The sequence below is a fragment of the Platichthys flesus genome, chromosome 18 (assembly GCF_949316205.1).
Source record: "Platichthys flesus chromosome 18, fPlaFle2.1, whole genome shotgun sequence".
Lineage (NCBI taxonomy): Eukaryota > Metazoa > Chordata > Actinopteri > Pleuronectiformes > Pleuronectidae > Platichthys > Platichthys flesus.
Window position 1 is genome coordinate 18,437,970 of NC_084962.1, and position 19,724 is coordinate 18,457,693.

Below are 19,724 nucleotides of genomic sequence, written 5' to 3' on the forward strand. Positions count from 1 at the left end.
TAAACTATCGAGATGAATATTAGTTTATCTTTTCTTTAGAATATTATTCAAACCTCAGTGAGACTTTAGGTTGGAGGCAAAGACACGAAACATCAACAATGTCCAGATGGTAGCTCGCCCCCTGGTGGCTGCTTCTAAACCGTACCTCTTCCATGGAAGCACATCGGACATGGACCAATTTTCCCCCTAAATTATGGTTTCTGTAATTTTAAGTAGAATTTATCACTCTGGTGTTTTTGATTAGTCTGTTTTTTGCAATTTGACCCTATAAAAAAAAGGGTGTGAAATATCATGATTGACAGCAGTTACTGACACGCGATTGGTCGAGAGCTTAAATTGCTGAGACTTAGAAAACAGCTCCACAAAACCATCACTGTTGAACATGAGGAACACACAAAAGATTCCATAACCAAAGTCAGACATAAAACATCTCTTTATTTTCATATACCATTCCATGAACTGTGAAAGCCAAGTATCACCCAAAATGAAATGTGCTTTTTTTTTTATCTATTTTTTTTTTTTATTCCATGTAGGATTTTTTTTATTTTTCCTTTCTTTCTCTCAAGAGAACACACATTCATTTGCTTTATATTGTTGGAGAACGTTTTGGCAAAGCAGTGACGAAGCCGTTTTAGTGTCGGTCACCAGAAGAGCCTGCAGGAAATTGGTTAATGGCAGAAAAGCAGCACATCACCGAGTGGAAGCGCAGCTCCCTCTGGAGTCGGGCTCGGTATGATCCACTGCGTAGCTTGCTCTATGGCCTAAAGAGTGCTGCACATCAAACAGGATAAAGTGTGTTACATCAGCTGTTGTGTTGCTTTTGTGTGTGTGTTCCTAATACTGCTGGCAGGGGAAGAGAGCACACATGCTGTAGCTAGTGAAATGTAAAAAGTCTCCGGCTGTCCTCCTCCTCCTCGTCCGGCGTCCTTCCCACATTCAGCTGCGATGCTGCTGAAATGTAAAACTGTAAAAATGTCTTGACTGCATTTTTTTTAACGATGCAGAAAACCAAAATCCAGCAGTTAAAAACAAAATCCTATCGGAAAAAGATGCGCGCACTCGTAAAAGAAACGCAAAAACGCTCTCTCCCTTTTATTTCTGTGCCGAGCTTGAAGCAGTCCTTCTCCCCAGCCGTCCCAGGGCTGTCATCGGTGTGTGGTACTGGCTGATCCGTTGTTAGATGTACAAACAAAAAAAGTGCCTGTTTTTGTTATGCTTGCAACATGACGAGGGCGGGTCGACCCCATCCAAGTCTTCTCCAGGTTCAAACTTCAAGGTGGAAAACGGACGGTCCTCCTCTTCAAAGTTCATCCCTGTGAGAAACACAAGCCGGACGTTAGAGAGGACACACAAACGAGCGGCTCGTGAGCAACACAAACCGCGAGCTCCTCGTGCAAACACTTGGGAGTTAGAATCACGTGCACCATATTAAGATTGGTTGTCACAATAAAATCCAAACATCTACAATTAGATTCTTCTACATCTCACAGAGTCGACGATTCAGTCATTATTAGAATCCAGATGAAGAAGTCATGCTCTGAAAAACCAAGCATATAACCTCACACGTTACACTAATTAGTTAATAGTTTAATTTTGGGGCTCCAAGAAGAACTATAAGCTCAAATTTAATTTGTCAGGCCGGTTTTTACAAACCACTTCAGTGTTAAAATGGAGGAAACGTGCAGGTGTGGTATGGAGGAAGCAAAAAATGGCGACAAGCAGCAAAATGCAGCCCCTCGCGATCCATCGCCTTCTCCGAGCCACACCAGTTCACCTTTGCTACTGTGAGAAGCAGAGAAGGGGGGAGGAGGGGAGGGAGTAGGAAGTCACTTCCACCTGGACCACTGCTTGTCTTTGTCTGTTAAAGGCACATAAATCACCCCCATCAAGGGCTTCATTTTGGTGCTGCCGTCCTCCATCTTGTCGTACTGCTCCAGCATCTGGTTTCCTCCCGCCGGGCCCACAGGGAGGATCAGCCGACCGCCGGGCTTCAGCTGGTCCAGAAGCTGGGAGAGGAAGGAGGGTTAAGAGCGTGAAGAGACAAATGTCCGGGATGGATAAGAATGACATTACAAACTCAGATTTGCATTACATTTCTTGAGTTATATTCATTCCCCGTTTAGAATAAATCGGGAACCCTGTGAGACTCACAGCTTGAGGGACGCTGGGGGCTGCGGCCCCGACATGAATGGCATCATAAGGCGCCTCGTCCTCGTAGCCCAGTCTCCCGTCTCCCACTGAAACACACAGGATATCAAGTAAAGGCTACAGCTTCCCGAAAAGGAGACTTTAAATATCTTTATTCAGCTGAAGTATATATATATATATATACTATATTGAATGACATGTTACCTGTGAGTGTCACTCGGCCCGATGTCAACAAACTGGGGTCATCTTTGTTCACATTGTTTACAGAATCATCTACCAGCTCTTTGATGTGATCGATTCCTATAACTTTCCCTTTAGGACCTACCTGTAAAGAGAGGAGGGGGATGAGGCTCACTTCACATACACAGAGGATTTCACTTCATCTGATTTAACACCGACTGGTTGTCCAGCTGATTAAAGTGATTACATGTAGAAAGCCACAATAGAGAAGTTGTGTGCGTTTACCCGTCATGTGTGTGGCTCACCATTCGTGCAAAGCAGACGGACAGGATCCCGCTGCCGGAGCCCACGTCCAGAGCTTTGGCCCCGTCGTACAGCTGGTCGTGTAGAAGCTCCAGGGCGTAGGCGTGCTGGGGGGGGGGGGGCACAGTCATGACAAGGTACAGGCCAATCAGGATGAAAATAACTGATAAACAAGGAAAGTTGTCTCTTTGTGTGCGTTCAAATCCATAAAACTGCCTGGGGGGGGTTTGGCTGTTACTTGAAACCTTTCAAAATAAAAAAAGAGGATTCTCTTACCATATGTGGGGCGCTGATGGTTGCTTGAAAACCTTTTGGTTAAAAGAAAGGCAGAGATTTGGTCAGCTCATCCCTCAGACATCAGACTGTCTGAATATACGAGTGTGTTACGAGGGTGCGTACCTATTGACTGCGGCGAGTCCATGAAGGGATTACACCTGGAGAAATGGGATCGGTCTGTGGCCAGCATGACTTCATAGACCTTGTCGGATTTAATAATTCCATTTTCTGTGGAGGAAACAGAGAAAGTTTTTCTCACTGTATGTTTTGAACAAGTACAAACACCAGGAGGAAAGTATGACACAACCTTGAAGCAGGAGCAGATATAAAAACAAATCCATGAGCAGGACCTATTATCAGACCCTGACCCATATGGATTACTAGAGGCCGGTAGCAATATTAGGGGATATATTAATCAAAATTATGATAAATATGCGTTAAAAATATCTTTATCAACCTCCCATGACACAACGTTTTAATTGAGGATCAGTAATTTACATTTTAACAAGAAACTTTAGTATAAACTATAAATGAAAAAACAGAGCTGAAAAGCTTTTCACTACATTAGCCCTAAATGGAAAAATATGCCACTTATGAAAAATACAATGTCAGAGAAAATGCAGGATGAAAGTGTGGAGACTTTTCAGTGATAAAACGTTTCTGCGGAAAGTCACATGTGCATATGTGAGCAAACCCTTAGAGACAACTCATGGGGGGAAAAAACTCCCAATGAAAGTACTGGTCTTCAGATGAATCCCTTTAACAGGTTCCTGTAGCAGCTGGGGCCAAAGGCAGGAGTCGCCAAACGACAGCCGGCGCCGCTCTCATTACCGACTCCCCTCACAGCTATCAACTGCTTTTGGATACATTGCAAATCCACCAGATGGACACTTACTACTGATTTATGAACACTACACACTTCGGCCGTGTTCTAGTCATTTCTTTATTCCATCCACAATTATTCTCAGGATTCTAAATTGCCTGGGAAATTCAAAACCAACTCTGACCTCGTTCGAGGCTGTAAACCCACACACGCAATTCAAAAGACGCATTTAATCTTCCTCCGACACATAACTGAGGTGCAGCACTTTAAACATTCATGAGGCGTTAGAAGAAATGCAACTGGGTGAACTGCAACCGCCTGAACAGAGCAGCTCTGAGCGGTGTGATCAGGGGGCTAGACACAAAGTGGTGAATTAGCATGCACCCTGTGTGTGGCCTGCATGAATCCAGCTTGGGCTCATTCTGGGTTAAATTTAAGCCACTAAATGGGTCAGTGTCCAGTCCAGGGTTTAATCAGGAGGCGCGTGAAATAAAAAATAATGACCACATCATTTAAATTTGACAAGCAAAGAAAGAAAACGTGATCTTGTGCTAATGATGGATTTATTGCACCGAAGCTGCTTTCAGACATGCACTGAACTCTACAGGTTCTCCACATCTTCCACAGAGGAGGTGCATGTGTGAATTCAAATGTCCGAGTGAGACGCTCCGCAGCTTCTGCAGACTTTCTCCACCTGAGCTCCTGGTATGAAGTCCGTGGAAATCCAGGAGAGGTCGATATGAGAACACAGCAGGGACTGAAACCCTGTGAGTTGATGACGCATCTAACACACGTCTAGACAGTTTGTGGGGATGAGATCTGGCGACGGCGTCCGGCTGCTGTAAACACGATCACGTGATCTCTGCAGCGGAGTTAATACGTCACTTCCTCTGCCTCTGTCTGCTGCACCCGGCTGCTCCACCTCTTTCTCTCTGAATAATGCGGAGGATTTGAGGATTTGATGCTGTTGTGTGAACGCTTCTGTGCGGAGAACCTCCCTGTGCTGCGTTGGGCATGTGTAACCACAAACTGCGGGTAAAGTCCAGAGCCAATCCCCTGGATTAGGTCAAGTCTGAGGGTGGAGCGATGGGCCAAGGGCCAAGGGAGAACCCATTTAACCTTAATGCAGATGCTGGATTTTAGTCTTTAACAGGGAGGATAAATATGTCTGAATATAAGAGTTATGATTTTGATTAAGGAGCAAATATAGAAAGACGAGTCACACAATCACAAGGCTTGCAGATTCCCAGTCTGCTGCAGAGCTGAGCAGAATATAAATAGCACCGGGCGGATATTTAATATTGAAGTCGTCAGATATGATGACAGTGCACATCACGTTGCTGGGTGTAGGTCAAACCTTCAGGTGCAGATCAGAGGCTGCTTCACTTCACTTGCCCCCTTTAGACGAACCCTCACCCCGCCTGAAAAAACAACCAGCAGCCGCAGGGACACAGCGGGGGGTCGTTCACAGTCATCCGGTAAATGAAGGTGCAGCAGCGGCAGCTGTCAGTGTCGTTCAGGTGGAGGTGAATGGTGCAGGGTCGAGTGTGGGCGGGGCAGCTAGCAGCTAGTGGCTAACGCTAGCTACTGTGAAGCCAGTCTATGAGTGACGCACATAGAGCTAGCACGCTAAGCTAACCCTGCAAAAGAACAAATGTCCTGCAACCACAAAAAAGATTACAAAAAACAAACCTGTGTTTTTGTTTTATTTTATCAGCGGAGACATGTGCTCCACGGCGTGAACGTGCTTCTGCAAAGGGGAGGAGAGAGCAGCAGCGCTGGGTCAACAACAACTTGACCATACAGCTAGCTAGTTAGCCTGCTAGGTGGCTAGCTCCCTCCTCCGTGCTGGGCTGACAACCTCAACCCGCCGAATGAAGCGTTTTTCCGGGCGAGCGATGCGCGGAGGTGCCGCCGCTGTGCAAGCTACTCACTGCGGAGGTTGTTGACGAGCTCCGCGTGGCTGGCTCCCCCAGATTTCCAGGCCATCGTGAAGCAGACCTTGCGGAGGAAGTAGACGGCAGCTGTCAGTGCCGCGCCTGCGCCGAACGTTTTACAAAGGAAGCCCAGGACTTCCAGAGGAGCCGGCGCAGCGTCACCGGGCATCCGGACCCCGCCTCACTGCGGGGCGGCCCGCACGCAGCACAGGGCGGGACACGTTGAGCTCAGCGCGGTGCACTGCGGGGCATCGAACCCTGAATACAACCGTGTGGTCGTTTACATAAGATCAGGTTAATAACACAGAGAATAAAACACAATCCACTCGGAGTCCTGCAGATCTGGAGCCGCTCTATGGACTGAGGCCGCTAGGGGGAGTGAGAGACATGTTGTAGTGGAAAACCACGTTTCTCTTTATTTTGATGGATGGATGGAAAGAGAGAGAAAGTGAGATAGATTAAAAGATGAATAGATGGATAGATAGAGAGAGAGAGAGAGAGACAGAGAGAGACGTATGGATAGATAGATGGATAGATAGAGAGGGGGGAGGGATGGGTGGATTGATGGAGAAGGACAGAGAGATGATAGATAGATAGATAGATAGATAGAAAGATAGATAGATAGATAGATAGAGAGATAGAGAGATAGAGAGATAGAGAGATAGAGAGAGAGAGAGAGAGAGAGTTAAATAGATGTACTTTATTGATCCCAAATTGGTAAATGAGTGTTACAGAGGCATGTGTAGCAGCAATGAAAAAGTTACCAAGAATTAAAATAGTTCAAAATAGAACGTAATTAACATAACATTTAAGAAAAACTATACATACTCCCTGAGGAAATGATACACAATTAATAACTAGAATACAAACTAAAGTACTACAATATAATAAAGAAGGAGCCTATAAACAAGAGACTAAATACAAGCGATGACAAACTATGAAAAAGAGACACTTGTGAAAGTTGCAGTAGTAGTTTGCATTTTAAGACACTTTTTCAACTTTGTTTTGAAAACTGCTGCATAAATAAAGTTTATTTTACTATCATGATTGTTAAACTGTATATTTGTACATGCAGTACTATCCCACAGTCTCAGCCATTCAAACCAGCTGGTGGCGCTCATTCTCATTGCTGTCAGGGTGTTTTGACCCTGCTGAGCCACCGTACTCAGTGGACAGCGGCGGGCGCGTACAGTTCGGTTTGGCTCGTGAATGCTAAGCTAACCCCGGCTAACGTGTTTTGCCTTAAAGCGTTCGAGACCGTCTCTGCTTCGATGGAGAACGTAAACGCCAAGTACGTGTCCCAGAAAGTGAGCCGAACCAGATGGAAGCCCGTGTCCGTGTCCACGCTGCAGCAGCCGGACGTGTTCGCGGCCGGTTCGTGGGACAACGAGGTCGGCAAGTTGATATTTATACTGAACTTCACACCAGGCGTCATAGAGAAAACACTCGAGTCTGTTTTATTTTGTAAAATAATCTGTTTCCTTGGATCAGTTTGGGCAGATCTCGAGCTGTGGCCCGTTGTTATTCGTAAAGTATCAATTCGGCTTCAATCTACTGCACGAACAAGTGTTTATTTGTTGTTAATACGTGTTAATAAGAGTCATAAAGATAAGCTCATAAATTCATTGAGAGAAAGCTGAATACTTCATAAATCTTAACTGTGGTGATACAGCTGTCTTTATTAGTTATTTGTATTTTATACGTATTTTCTATATTTGTATTATTGATATGGATATACTGCATATTCTCTTATCCTGTGGCAGCATCTAATTTCAGTCATTCGTCTTATTTGGTGTTTTTTTGTCTAAACTCCCTCCACATCTACCACCCAAGCCTCTGTTTACTTTACATTGATTTAAATACAAGTATTTATTTGTAGGTAAAAGTGGTTATATGTTAAGAGTCTGTGTAGGTACATATATGATTTTATAATTGTTTTAATAGATTTAAACAAGCAATGCTGCTGTATAAAACATCAGTTCCTGTCAATGTGTCTGCAGGACAACAAGATTTCCATCTGGTCCATCGGGAGCAATGGGAGTTCAGACATGGACGATGGATTTGAAGGAGATCCTCAGCTGTTGTGTGAACACAAGCACGATGGAGATGTTCTGGACCTTCAGGTGAGTCTCTTAGTGCAGGAGCTCTTAAACTTTCCAACCTTGGAGTTGGTTGAATTATACATGTGCAGATGTCACAGTGTTTCATGTGAGGCTGTAAATTGAAATAATCAACTCAGGGGTCGTGTGAGGACAAAGAAAAATCACAAGGCTGTTGTCATGTTTTTGTTTTGTACCTATTATCTTATTGTTAGATTCTATTTGATTTCTGGAATTCATCTTGTGCCTTCATACAACCTTTAATATTTTACAGTTTCTGGACCAAGACAGAATCGTCACAGCATCTTCAACTGGAGCAGTCAGCATCTACCGCCACCACCAAAACAGTCAGGTACACGTTATACTTATAACTTTATAATAATAAGAACTTTATTTTACTACCACACAGTCCAGAAGGAGTCTGACACAGGGAGCCATTACCTAGAGACCCGGGACAATAATGTGATAGCATTCAGTTCTATTTGATGCTCCTTGTGGAATATCTGCTATTCTAGAATAAGGGGGAACAATATAAAAAAAACAAACTGCTTAACAGGAAAAACCCTGTACGACATGGTTGTGGTTTGATAAATCATCTCATTTCATCGTCTCTCTCTCTTGTTTGCAGACAATATCACTTGCTCAGCACTGGGCGAGGGCTCATCGTTACCCCTGTGACAACGCCCCCTGCACCGGTGTCGTGTGCAGCAGCCCCGAGATCGTTACGGTCGGTGAAGACGGCAGGATCATCGTCTTCAGAGCCGACCAGGAAGCCGTGATCCGAGTCATAGGTGAGACTGAGATTAAGCTGCGACATTTCACAATAAAATGTAATGACTGATGTTTCTTGCGACTCACATGGTTTATTGTTTCATCGCTGCCAGAGAACGCCGACAGCAGCACGATTCACGCGGTGACTTATCTGAGGACAACAGAGATTTTGACGGTGAACTCGATCGGCCAACTCAAGCTGTGGGATTTCAGACAACAAAGCAACTCGCCCTCCCAGATCCTCTCCCTGTAAGATCTACAAGGCATAATCTAAAAAGATTTAGCTCTTTCCTGTCAATATAAGCAAAACTGACAAGTTGTTTTCCTCTCAGCTCCGGGGATAGAGTTCCTCTGCACTGTGTGGACAGACATCCGAACCAGCAGCACATCGTAGCCACAGGAGGCCAGGACGGCATGCTCTGTGTCTGGGATGTGAGACAAAGCACCGCTCCCTTCTCACTCATGGAGGCACACTCTGCTGAAAGTAAGACTTAAACTTACAAGTTCATTCTGATCTTTTTTGGCAATAACTCCTGCTTTTTTTAATATGAAAGTTTTTCTGTGGTTCCCTATCCAGTGTGGGAGGTCCACTTCCACCCGACCAACCCAGACCATCTGTTCACCTGTTCAGAGGACGGCTCACTGCTACACTGGGAAACATCCTCACAGTCAGACATGCCCTCCTTCCTACAAGGTAAGACGACATGTGTCACATGTTTCCTTCTCATCTGAGTGCACAGGGAGATGACAAACACTTTTTTACAAAGAAAAAACTGCTCTGTGCTGAAGGGAACTGGCGTTTCTACCACAATCCAGATTATTTTCATTATACTTGTTGTAAACTCTGAGCTTTAGCTTTCCAAACTCTAAACCATTCACCAAATGTTATTAGCACGACAGTTCAATCATATGTTAGCAACTTATATTTCTGCCTTAGAAGGAAGATATTTGTATATTTTAAACCTCCAGGTTTAATTTTTTGGTCAGCTGAGAGCAAAATAACCGAGCATATCGACAATCCAAGGAATCTATACACCAACACAATAATGGCAAAGAAATCACAATAAACTCAAATGTAATATGAGGTGGTGGTCTAGTGGCAGAAACTTGGACTATGGGCAGAGAAGGTCTCTGGTTCGTCTCCGGTTCGACTCCACGGAGAGACAACAAAAGACAAACCTGGATTGATCTATCCAAAAATCCAAGAGTCTCCCTACCCTGTCTAGTGCCCCTGAGCAAGGCACCTTACTCCCCCAACATCTGCTCCCCGGGCACCGTACATGGTCGCTCACTGCTCTGTGTGTCCTGCACCAGATGGGTCAAAAGCAGAGGTTAAATTCCCCTACCTGCATGAGTGTGCCTTTGCATGTCTGTGTTTGGGATTAATAAATGAATCTTAATCTTCATTGTGGTATTCCCAGGCGGCAGGAACACCAGCATGATGTCTCGCAGTGCGATGGCTCCAGCCGGAGGGAACCAGTCCCTCGTCAACGCCTGGCTGAGCGGAGACTCCAGTAAAGGACGCCTGGAGACGACTCACATGCTGCCCAGCCAGACGCTGTCAGTCAACAGCCTGGACGTACTCGGACAGTGTCTCGTCTGCGGGACTGACGGAGAGGCCATTTTTGTCAACAGGCAGATCCCAGTTTAAAGTGCATATTAGAAAAATATATTTATTTGCAGCCAGTTTCGGTCCGAGCTGAGGTTTTACTTTCTGCTTTGATCCGATATCAAAACAAATGTTCACAAGTGTGTTTGTGATATTGTGGCTTTACTTGTGTATTTTGCTGATGCATTGATGAATCATTATGAATTCATTATTTTGTAAATCGTTCAAAGCAGAGTATTTGAGTTCAGCTGAACTTTTTGTATGTATGTTATCGTTAAAACACTTTTGGAAATAAACCAATAAAATACAAATGATGTTTTCAAAGTTTATACACAAAAGGTTCAAATGAACTCTGCTGCTGGTTATTAAATATTCAAATTTAAAGCACAGATTAGTTTTTATCACTGATCTCAGGTGAAGGATGAGGAAACTACATCCGGGGAACTTGAATGAAGCTTCACCCAGAGAATACCCCTCCTACTGTTTCCTGTATTGCTTTTAAAATTAAAAGCTCAAACATAATACTTACGATTTAGATTATTCCTTAGGGACAAACTATTGTAAAAAACATTTCCTTATATATTTTGTAAGTATTAAGTGTAGATTGCCTCTCAAACCAATCTAACAACACAGCACTACATACATTATTGTCTTTGAACACATCGATTTTTGGAAAATGTAATAAGTTGACAAATAATATATTCTGGTTCTGGGAAATTACGTTGGTTAGTTTAATCAGATATATGAATTATTAATTAAATTAGTTTTGTCCGTTTTCAGGATTTTTTTCACACAATATAAATAATCCCCTGATCATTTATTGTGAAAGCACCGGAAGTGCCGTGTGTTGTTTTGGTGTGCAGCTTGTGTCTGTTGTACTTGTCATTCCAGTCCCAGGAATTCACGAGCTCCAGAGAACGAGCGGCTCGACTCCACGGTTGACCCCGAAATCGCGTCATTGTCTCCGGGGAAAGGTTCGAGGGCACGTCGCCTGTTGTCGGAGCCGGAGAAGTGTCGAGGGAAGCGGCCGCTGCGGACTCCGGGTCAGTTGTCAAACCGCGGCTAACCAGCTAGCATGCTAACTCTCTCAACCTGTCGTTAGCTTAGCGGCAGCAAATGGACGCCTGGGACCCACAGAGGCCGCGGGGACGCAGCTGCTGCGTTAGGTCTCACGCAAAGTGGGGTTGGGAAAACAGCCCCGCAATGTGGTTGTCGTTAAACCGCGAATTTCTGGATGTTTTTAGGGTCATTTAGCGAGAAGCGTCGGGGCGTCGCGTTAGCATCGTCGACGCCGGAGCAGCGAGTTTATAGCGCACAGTGCTAACGATGCTAGCAGGTGGATGGGGTCTTGTTTTGAAGAGGCGTAGCTTTTGTTTTGGAGGCAGAAATCTCCACTTCGTTGGTTTTATAAGGTTTTAAACGAGTCAAATAGTAAAAAAATAACTTTGTCACGTGGGAAGTTTGTTATTCTGCTTCTCGTTTGCTGATTTGTGTAAAATATCAAGTTATCTGCTGTTGTTATGACTGTTGTCCTCGTGGTATTGCTCCTTTATTGTTGTATTTAAGTTTAGTCTTCAACTAATTGTTATTAGGTTTTATCCTTAATTGTAACTCTACCTGCCTGGTTTGTATGTATTGTACTAAAAACGATGCTTAAATCGATAAATGATGGATCAATCAGCTTTCAGTCGCAACAGCCTGACCAATACTTAACTCCTCATGTTCATCTGTCACTATTCTTTCACCACATCTCTTTTGCCAAACCTGTTGGGTAACATGAAACGTGCTCTGGATTCCTACTAATGGCTGGTTTGTTTTCAGTAGGATGCAGATGTGAAGTTCAGACCCACGCCACCTCCTTCTGCAGCCCCCCCCTCCCCACCTCCCACTGAGCACCTCCTCTTCATCCCCCTCCATCGTCTCCATACATGCGTTTACATGAAGAGAGGGGAGAAACCCGAAGGATACCGACAGATGAGGCCCAAAACTTTCCCCGCCAGCAACTACAGCGGTAACAGCCAGCAAATGCTGCAGGAAATAAGGAACAGCCTGCGCAACCTCACCAAACCCTCGGAGCCGCCGAAAGTGGACGTCGGTGGCGCCGGGAAAATGGTCCCCGAGGATCCGAGGCAGCAAGGGCGCTGCATCAACCCCAAGAACCCCTACCACAAGGCCCTGCAGGAGATCCGCAAGTCCCTGATGCCCTTTGCCAATGAACCCAACAGCTCGGGGCCCGAGGCCAACAAGCACATGTCGCTGGACGCCCCCCCGTTCATCGGGTTCGAGGAGGTAAGATGAGAGATTTTGTCTAGTGTTGTGTTGCCAACACAGGTTGTTGTTGTGCAGGAGCAATGTCAGACTGTACATGTCTGTGTGATTGAGTGTAATCACCTGGTTGCACTTTGCTTAAGTGGGAATTATTTGGAAAATGACAAGTATGCAAAGTAGAATGACAAGCTTGTGCAGTTTCTTAGCAGGCGGCTCCCACTGGTTTTGAGCCAGTGTTTTCGATCCGAGTATGAAGTGGTTTGTACGTTACAGCGGTTGTAACAGGTTTATAGAAATAAAATTCACATCATAATATAATAAAAATGAGTTTATTCTATTCATTAATTTGTTGACCAACATATTTGTTTAGTTATCCAAATAAGAATCTCTGTTTCCAGCTTGATTCTATAAAAATTGACCTTTTTTATATACAAAGAAATAAATATATTGATGGAGAAAATGATGTGAAGTATAATTGATAATGTAAATAATAAGCTACAAGCCATTTACATTAAGTTAAAAGCAAGTGTATATGTATATATATAATCTTTTCTTGTTTGCTGAAGTAATGAATCCTAACAAAATAAAATATTTTTTGTTTTTTGCCCCAAAGCCGAGCAACAGTCGAAATGTGGGCGTGTCTTTAGACTACATGGGTAAGATGACCTATCAGGACGCAATGAGGGATCAGATGGTCGTCAACAACCCCAACACAACAGGCCTGAAAGCCCCAGGTACGTGAACCGTCCTCTGGGACGAGAGGCTGGTTTGTCTCCTTTGTCCCCTGTCCAGGCGGGATCGCTCGGTCTATTATTGTTTTCAGGATTTGGGACGTTTGCTTAAAGAAATGACAAAGTGCTCAAAGAGAACGAGTCACTGCATGAAAGACGTGAGCAGAAATAAGGTTGATGATTTTCACACGTGACGTCGGTAATGATACGTTCTTGGAAGAGCAGGCGTGTAACCACCATGATGGCTGCCAACATACTGTCTATTGATAAGTATTTTGTGTGTGTGTGTTTTCGCAACTGTTCTGGATTAAAGCCGCTAAAAATAATTATAGGGTAAGATTAGCAGAGTTTGAAACATGATGACAGCCGCATCTCATTCGAGATCAAGTCAAAATATAATCTCTATTATTACAGATCTGTATTATCGTCTTGAGTTTGAAATAAAATCGGGGAAAGTTAGATTTCTGTGTTCTTAAATTGTAATTTTCTAACTCTATATGTTTGGTGTTTAGGTTCTTCCCACATGCCTGTGCTGAGGAGGCCGAGCTGGAAAGGCTCTAAGGAGTCTCTGGCTCCCCGACACGGCCCCATCATGGTCGATGGAATAATCTACCGCTCCGACAGCCCCGGACCACCGCCCGCCTTCCCCCAGGGTCACCCTGCGAACAACCAGAGAGTCAACCCTCCGATGCCACCTCAGGTGCGCAGTGTGACGCCTCCACCCAATCGTGGTGCCATGCCTCCTTCCACGTCCTGGGACAGCAACCCGTCAACCAAGCGCTACTCTGGTAACATGGATTACCTGGTGCCCCGTATCTCACCAGTACCTCAGGGGGCGTGGCCTGATGGCTACTCATCCGCAGCCTCTCAGAACCAGCGTGGGATCAGCCCAGTGTCTGTGGGCCACCAGCCCATCATAATGCAAAGTTCTGGAGGGAGTAAGTTCACCTTCCCCTCCAGCTGGTCCCAGAATGGCTCTACTCAGCCAGACTACATGGCGGGGAACAGCCGACAGCCCCCTCCCCCATACCCAGTCAACCAGAGCAGCCGGCACAGTCCCACTGATCAGATGGGAGGACCCGCATCCTCTCCCTCCTACTTAAACGGTGGAAACATCCCTCAGTCCCTGATGGTACCCAGCCGCAACAGTCACAACCTTGATTTGTGCAACTTAGGCCCCCCTCAGTCCTGGTCTCAGCCCCCTCTGGTCCCAAATCAGCCTCAGTCCTCCTCCGGCAACAGCAGCAACCAGGATCTGTCCCCATCGTGGCAACACAACATGCCAGTCCGCTCCAGCTCCTTCAACAACCACCAGCTGAATGGCAGAGCACCGCACCCGGCCAACTCCCAGCCCTCAGCCACCACCGTCACTGCCATCACCCAAGCTCCCATCCTGCAGCCAGTGAAAAGCATGCGTGTTCACAAACCTGAGTTACACACGGCTGTGGCGCCCACACACCCTCCATGGCTGCAGCAGGCTCCACCCCCTCCAGCTGCACCGGCCTACCAGGAGCCCCCAGCTCCTGCTCCTCAGATCCCTGTAGCAGCAGAAGTACCCAGCTACCAGGGTCCTCCTCCACCCTACCCTAAGCACCTCCTCCAGCAGGCGCCTGCACCTTTACCCCCAGCGTACGATCTGGGCGCCAATAAGCTCGGCTCTGGCAGGGACGAGCCGGCGGAGGAGGAGAGCAGCGGAGGAGACAACTCCAGAGACAAGACGGCAGAAAACAGCAAAAGTGCCACAGCGACAGAGAAGGAGAATAAACAGATCACGACTTCGCCGGTTCCCGTCCGCCGTAAAAAGAAAGACGAGGAGCCGAGGGGCGAGTCGGGCCGGATCGCTCTGTACTCCCCTCAGGCCTTCAAGTTCTTCATGGAGCAGCACGTGGAGAACGTCCTGAAGAACCACCAGCAGCGGATCCGACGGAGGAAGCAGCTGGAGAGTGAGATGAACCGGGTGAGGGAGTGATTTCTTAATTCATCACACGACTGAATCTTCTCAACTCTTTGCTATTTTCCAACTGTTTTTCCCTGAACTATCTTGTAATCACTGTTTTCTCTGAGTCTTATTATTCTATTTTTTTCTGAGCTGTTCTCTTCCTTTCTCTCCTTGCTGTCCCTAACAGCTGATCTGAAAAGGTAAAGGTTTCTCTGCTGTTCTTTACACACACAAGTAAGCTGCTCTTCAGAAACGGATCTTTTACGTAAAAAGCATGTTATCGTTTCTCTGTGGCTCGAGGAAACGCATGTGATGAACTTCATCTCACTGATAACATCACTGCTTGTGCACTTCTCATTTGTTTTGGACTAAACTGAAGTTTACAATACATTTTTGCATCTTGTTTTAGTTGCACTTGTTTTCCTCAGTTCTCAGTTTATGTCTAAACACGAGTATATGTAATAACTTGCATTTTGATTTACACTTTTCTGAGGCCACATCACATTTTAAATGGTGTTTTCCTTCCTCTTGTCCTCAGGTGGGTCTGTCTTCAGAAGCCCAGGAGCAGATGCGTATGATGCTCTGTCAGAAAGAGTCCAACTACATTCGGCTGAAGCGAGCCAAGATGGACAAGTCCATGTTCAAACGGATCAAGACCCTCGGCATCGGCGCGTTCGGCGAGGTGTGTTTGGCCCGAAAAGAGGACACGGGCGCTCTGTACGCCATGAAGACGCTCCGCAAGAAGGACGTGCTGCTGAGGAACCAGGTGGCCCACGTCAAGGCCGAGAGGGACATCCTGGCCGAGGCCGACAACGAGTGGGTGGTGCGTCTCTACTACTCCTTCCAAGACAAGGACAACCTGTACTTTGTCATGGAGTACATCCCCGGAGGAGACATGATGAGTCTCCTCATCCGACTCGGCATCTTCAAGGAGGAGCTGGCTCAGTTCTACATCGCAGAGCTCACCTGCGCCGTGGAGAGCGTCCACAAGATGGGCTTCATCCACCGGGACATCAAACCCGACAACATCCTCATCGACCGGGACGGACACATAAAGCTGACCGACTTCGGTCTCTGCACTGGTTTCCGCTGGACGCACGACTCCAAGTATTACCAGAGCGGTTAGTATCATTTATTGGTCTGATTTCATTCTTCAATCCAACCCGGCAGATATTTGTAAATCAGGAAAATGCTAAATACAGGGAGAGGATGATTGAATGTGATCTTCTGTTGCAGGCGACCACGTGCGGCAGGACAGCATGGACTTCAGTAAGGAGTGGGAGGACCCGACCGACTGCCGCTGCACCGACCGGCTGAAGCCCCTGGAGAGGAGGAAGGCCCGGCAGCACCAGCGCTGTCTGGCTCACTCGCTCGTGGGGACGCCCAACTACATCGCCCCGGAGGTGCTGCTCCGAACAGGTAGAGTGCAGGAGGAGGCTGGAGGTTAAAGGTCATCCCGATCAGACTAGTTCTATTAAGAAATTCACGGTTTTGGGGAAAAAATGGCAAAGAAAAGCATCAAATCCTCAAACAGACACAAGTTTATTCAATTAACAAATTATATTAATTTAAGGTCTTTTGGGATGAGGTTGCTGCCGGTTGATTGGTTTAAACGCTTCTCTAATCTTCTCCAGGATACACGCAGCTCTGTGATTGGTGGAGTGTCGGTGTCATCCTCTATGAGATGGTTGTAGGACAGCCTCCCTACTTAGCAACCACGCCCCTGGAGACGCAGCTGAAGGTATGTGAGGCACCTGCTGAGAGACATGATGAGTCCTCAGACTTCATTCTCTCTCTCTCTCTCTCTCTCTCTCTCTCTCTCTCTCTCTCTCTCTCTCTCTCTCTGTGTTGACTTCATTGTCTCTGAGCCTCTCTCTCTCTCTCTGTGTTGACTTCATTGTCTCTGAGCCTCTCTCTCTCTCTCTCTCTCTCTCTCTCTCTCTCTCTGTTGACTTCATTGTCTCTGAGCCTCTCTCTCTCTCTCTCTCTCTCTCTCTCTGTTGACTTCATTGTCTCTGAGCCTCTCTCTCTCTCTCTCTCTCTCTCTCTCTCTCTCTGTGTGTTGACTTCATTGTCTCTGAGCCTCTCTCTCTCTCTCTCTCTGTCTCTCTCTCTCTCTCTCTCTCTCTCTCTCTCTCTCTCTCTCTCTGTCTCTCTCTCTCTCTCTCTCTGTGTGTTGACTTCATTGTCTCTGAGCCTCTCTCTCTCTCTCTCTCTCTCTCTCTCTCTCTCTCTCTCTCTCTGTCTCTCTCTCTCTCTCTGTGTTGACTTCATTGTCTCTGAGCCTCTCTCTCTCTCTCTCTCTCTCTTTCTCTCTCTCTCTCTCTCTCTCTCTCTCTCTCTCTCTCTCTCTCTCTGTTGACTTCATTGTCTCTGAGCCTCTCTCTCTCTCTCTCTCTCTCTCTCTGTGTTGAAACCAGGTGATAAACTGGAAGAGCACGCTGCACATTCCCCCCCAAGCCAAGCTCAGCCCGGAGGCGTCGGACCTCATCATCAAGCTGTGCCGAGGTCCCGAGGACCGCATCGGCAAGAACGGCGCGGACGAGATCAAAGCCCACGTGTTCTTCAGGACCATCGACTTCTCCAGTGACCAGCGGCAGCAGGTGGCGCCGTACATCCCCACCATCGCCCACTCCACGGACACGTCCAACTTCGACCCCGTGGACCCGGACAAGCTGTGGAGCGAGGACAGCGGCGGCGAGGACAACCTCAACGACACGCTCAACGGCTGGTTCCGCAACGGCAAGCACCCGGAGCACGCCTTCTACGAGTTCACCTTCCGCCGCTTCTTCGACGACAACGGCCATCCGTACAGCTGCCCCAAGCCCATCGAGTACGAGGGCTACGACGACGAGGCCGAGGCCGAGGGCCCGGCCAAGCAGGAGGCGGCGGCCGGCAGCTCGGCGACACCGGGCCGAGACCTGGTCTACGTGTAGCACCCGCCTGCGCCGCTTGTACATAGCGAGTTTGCTGAAGGTGTGAGTGTGTGAGTGTGTGTGTGTGTGTGTGTGTGTGTGTGTGTGTGTGTGTGTGTGGAGGGGGTTTGAACAGATCAGCATTTAAAACCTTAAACATAGGAAAGTGTGTTATTAGGACGAGTCAGAGATCAAATCAACAAACTTTAAGTATTCACACAGCGACTTAAAGGAACCGTTAAAACACTAATTTTCTTTTTCACTAAGCGCTCGTTGAGAAGATTCCTGCGTCTCGGGTTTGTACGATAAGTGTGACGCTGGTTAGCTAAGCAGAAACACTGGGAACTGTGGGACTGGGAAGACATTAAAGGTCTCAGCCTGAAGGATTGTTGACTATTTGTTTTGTCCATACACACTTAGTGTTTCCCATTAGCAACAGAGACTTCAGGGCTTTGGTCCAATTTGTCCCACGGTCTCATAATCCATCTATTATCTATTCCACTCGCCCTTTCGAGGGAGGGGGGGGGGGCTAAACACTAAAATCAACCAACACTACAAAACCCAATGATGTTGTGTGATAAAGTTACAACATGTGTCTTCTGGAAACTCTGAGGAAACGCCACAACTTATTTAAACTGGTTTATGGATGAAACACGTTGAACCAGCAGGTTCAAAGGTTTTCACTCTTCTCCTCTCGCCTCATGAAGCCGGTTCCTGTTAAAGTCAGGGTTCTGTTTCTCTGACTGAATCCGAATCCCCCTTTTAAAGCCCTAATTTATTTAAGAGAGTTGTAACTGGTGACGTTAGTGTAGCTGCTGTTTGAGTGCGGGGACTTCTGTTGGTTTAAAAAATAAAAAATAAGAATAGAAAATCGTCTTAATTTATATTCCACTGTCTGTTGCGATGGGGGGGGTGTAGTGCTGTAGAAGTTTGCAGGGAGAAAACCGCTCTAATTATTCATTGCTGTGCCTTTTTCTTTTTCTTTCACCAAATATAAAGAGGGTTAATAATCAGACGTTAAAATGAGAGTAGCAGTAGCGTGATTGATCTACACTAGTTGTTTTATTTTTCTAATTTATACGTAAAGAAGTGTATTTATAAATTAAGTTGTACACAGTTGATGTAAATATGTTTCTCTTCCCGTCAGCTGCTTTGTGTTGTTTTGTTTAGGGCAGGCCCTCGTCAGTGTCGCTGCTGCTGCTGCCTCCATGTTGTCGTCTTCCTGTCTCACAACACACACAAATCACTAATTCACACATTTAAAACTTTTTTGTAAAAATGATTCTTCCATCGCTGTTCACCCGGTTATTCTCATCTCTCGACCAAAGCACTAAATAGGTGTTTCTTTTTGTTTTTAGAAAATAACACTGCAAGAACAAAGATGACATTATTTCAGTATCGAGCAGAAAATGCCTATTTTTCACACTTTCTGTCTTTGAGCAACACAATTTGCGTCACGTGACAAGTTCTGTGTGCGTCTGAAGTAAAAGTGTAAAAACACAAACTGGTGGTTCTGTAAACCCGCTGTACTTTGTTCTTTGCATTGAGGAAATTCTCTCTGAATGTAGTTGTTGACTTGATGGTGATTGTGCACTGCTTCTGTGTTTTCATTGTTAAGTGAGAGAATGTTTATTTTTGTGTACATTACTGCTGCGGGAGGTTTGGGTTCAGGGACAAGGTGATAAATAAAGAATGTAAAGAACAAAACATGATGTACATCCACAC

At 46.1% G+C, this 19,724-nt stretch overlaps 3 protein-coding genes across 7 annotated transcripts; 2 read left to right on the forward strand and 1 right to left on the reverse strand.

Annotated features, from left to right (window-relative positions):
• Positions 1 to 415: 415 nt before the first annotated feature.
• On the reverse strand, positions 416 to 5,816 carry pcmt (protein-L-isoaspartate (D-aspartate) O-methyltransferase). 3 transcript variants are annotated; one of them, XR_009924574.1, is made up of 8 exons: positions 5,665 to 5,816; positions 3,031 to 3,135; positions 2,908 to 2,939; positions 2,634 to 2,738; positions 2,353 to 2,473; positions 2,152 to 2,237; positions 1,775 to 2,006; positions 416 to 1,313 (listed from the first exon to the last, which is right to left on the reverse strand). XR_009924574.1 is itself a non-coding variant. In XM_062411449.1 (8 exons), exons 1-8 carry the CDS (start codon positions 5,717 to 5,719, stop codon positions 1,308 to 1,310), a joined length of 636 nt encoding a protein of 211 aa, XP_062267433.1. In that variant the 5' UTR covers positions 5,720 to 5,816; the 3' UTR covers positions 416 to 1,307. The 3 variants fall into 3 exon arrangements, 2 of the variants coding, with proteins under 2 accessions (XP_062267433.1, XP_062267432.1); XM_062411449.1 differs by having other exon boundaries at positions 1,881 to 2,006; XM_062411448.1 differs by having other exon boundaries at positions 1,837 to 2,006.
• Positions 5,817 to 6,808: 992 nt separating this feature from the next.
• Positions 6,809 to 10,457, forward strand: nup43 (nucleoporin 43). Its single transcript, XM_062410722.1, has 8 exons — positions 6,809 to 7,058; positions 7,668 to 7,790; positions 8,041 to 8,118; positions 8,395 to 8,557; positions 8,651 to 8,786; positions 8,870 to 9,021; positions 9,115 to 9,231; positions 9,959 to 10,457. The coding sequence occupies exons 1-8, from the start codon at positions 6,939 to 6,941 to the stop codon at positions 10,186 to 10,188; spliced, it is 1,119 nt and encodes a 372-aa protein (XP_062266706.1). The 5' UTR covers positions 6,809 to 6,938; the 3' UTR covers positions 10,189 to 10,457.
• A 556-nt stretch (positions 10,458 to 11,013) lies between these two features.
• lats1 (large tumor suppressor kinase 1) lies at positions 11,014 to 19,721 on the forward strand. Of its 3 annotated transcripts, none has more exons than XM_062411931.1 (8): positions 11,014 to 11,189; positions 11,968 to 12,435; positions 13,028 to 13,148; positions 13,658 to 15,102; positions 15,623 to 16,205; positions 16,321 to 16,503; positions 16,719 to 16,825; positions 17,505 to 19,721. In XM_062411931.1, the coding sequence occupies exons 2-8, from the start codon at positions 12,085 to 12,087 to the stop codon at positions 18,018 to 18,020; spliced, it is 3,306 nt and encodes a 1,101-aa protein (XP_062267915.1). In that variant the 5' UTR covers positions 11,014 to 11,189; positions 11,968 to 12,084; the 3' UTR covers positions 18,021 to 19,721. The 3 variants fall into 3 exon arrangements, with proteins under 3 accessions (XP_062267915.1, XP_062267914.1, XP_062267916.1); XM_062411930.1 differs by having other exon boundaries at positions 11,971 to 12,435; XM_062411932.1 differs by lacking the exons at positions 16,321 to 16,503; positions 16,719 to 16,825; positions 17,505 to 19,721 and adding an exon at positions 15,272 to 15,284 and having other exon boundaries at positions 11,971 to 12,435; positions 15,623 to 15,757.
• The last annotated feature ends 3 nt before the right edge of the window (positions 19,722 to 19,724 follow it).

Excerpts from the sequence above, each read along its gene's own strand:
- lats1 (XM_062411931.1), top strand. The coding sequence starts at position 12,085 with ATGAAGAGAGGGGAGAAACCCGAAGGATACCGACAGATGAGGCCCAAA. Across the intron at positions 12,436-13,027 it reads CGTTCATCGGGTTCGAGGAG|CCGAGCAACAGTCGAAATGT; the intron begins GTAAGATGAGAG and ends TTTGCCCCAAAG. Across the intron at positions 13,149-13,657 it reads AACAGGCCTGAAAGCCCCAG|GTTCTTCCCACATGCCTGTG; the intron begins GTACGTGAACCG and ends TTTGGTGTTTAG.
- nup43 (XM_062410722.1), top strand. The coding sequence starts at position 6,939 with ATGGAGAACGTAAACGCCAAGTACGTGTCCCAGAAAGTGAGCCGAACC. Across the intron at positions 9,022-9,114 it reads GGAGGCACACTCTGCTGAAA|TGTGGGAGGTCCACTTCCAC; the intron begins GTAAGACTTAAA and ends TTCCCTATCCAG. Across the intron at positions 9,232-9,958 it reads CATGCCCTCCTTCCTACAAG|GCGGCAGGAACACCAGCATG; the intron begins GTAAGACGACAT and ends TGGTATTCCCAG.
- pcmt (XM_062411448.1), bottom strand. The coding sequence starts at position 5,719 with ATGGCCTGGAAATCTGGGGGAGCCAGCCACGCGGAGCTCGTCAACAAC. Across the intron at positions 2,739-2,907 it reads CCATCAGCGCCCCACATATG|CACGCCTACGCCCTGGAGCT; the intron begins GTAAGAGAATCC and ends CCCCCCCCCCAG. Across the intron at positions 2,007-2,151 it reads CCCCCAGCGTCCCTCAAGCT|CTTCTGGACCAGCTGAAGCC; the intron begins GTGAGTCTCACA and ends TTCCTCTCCCAG.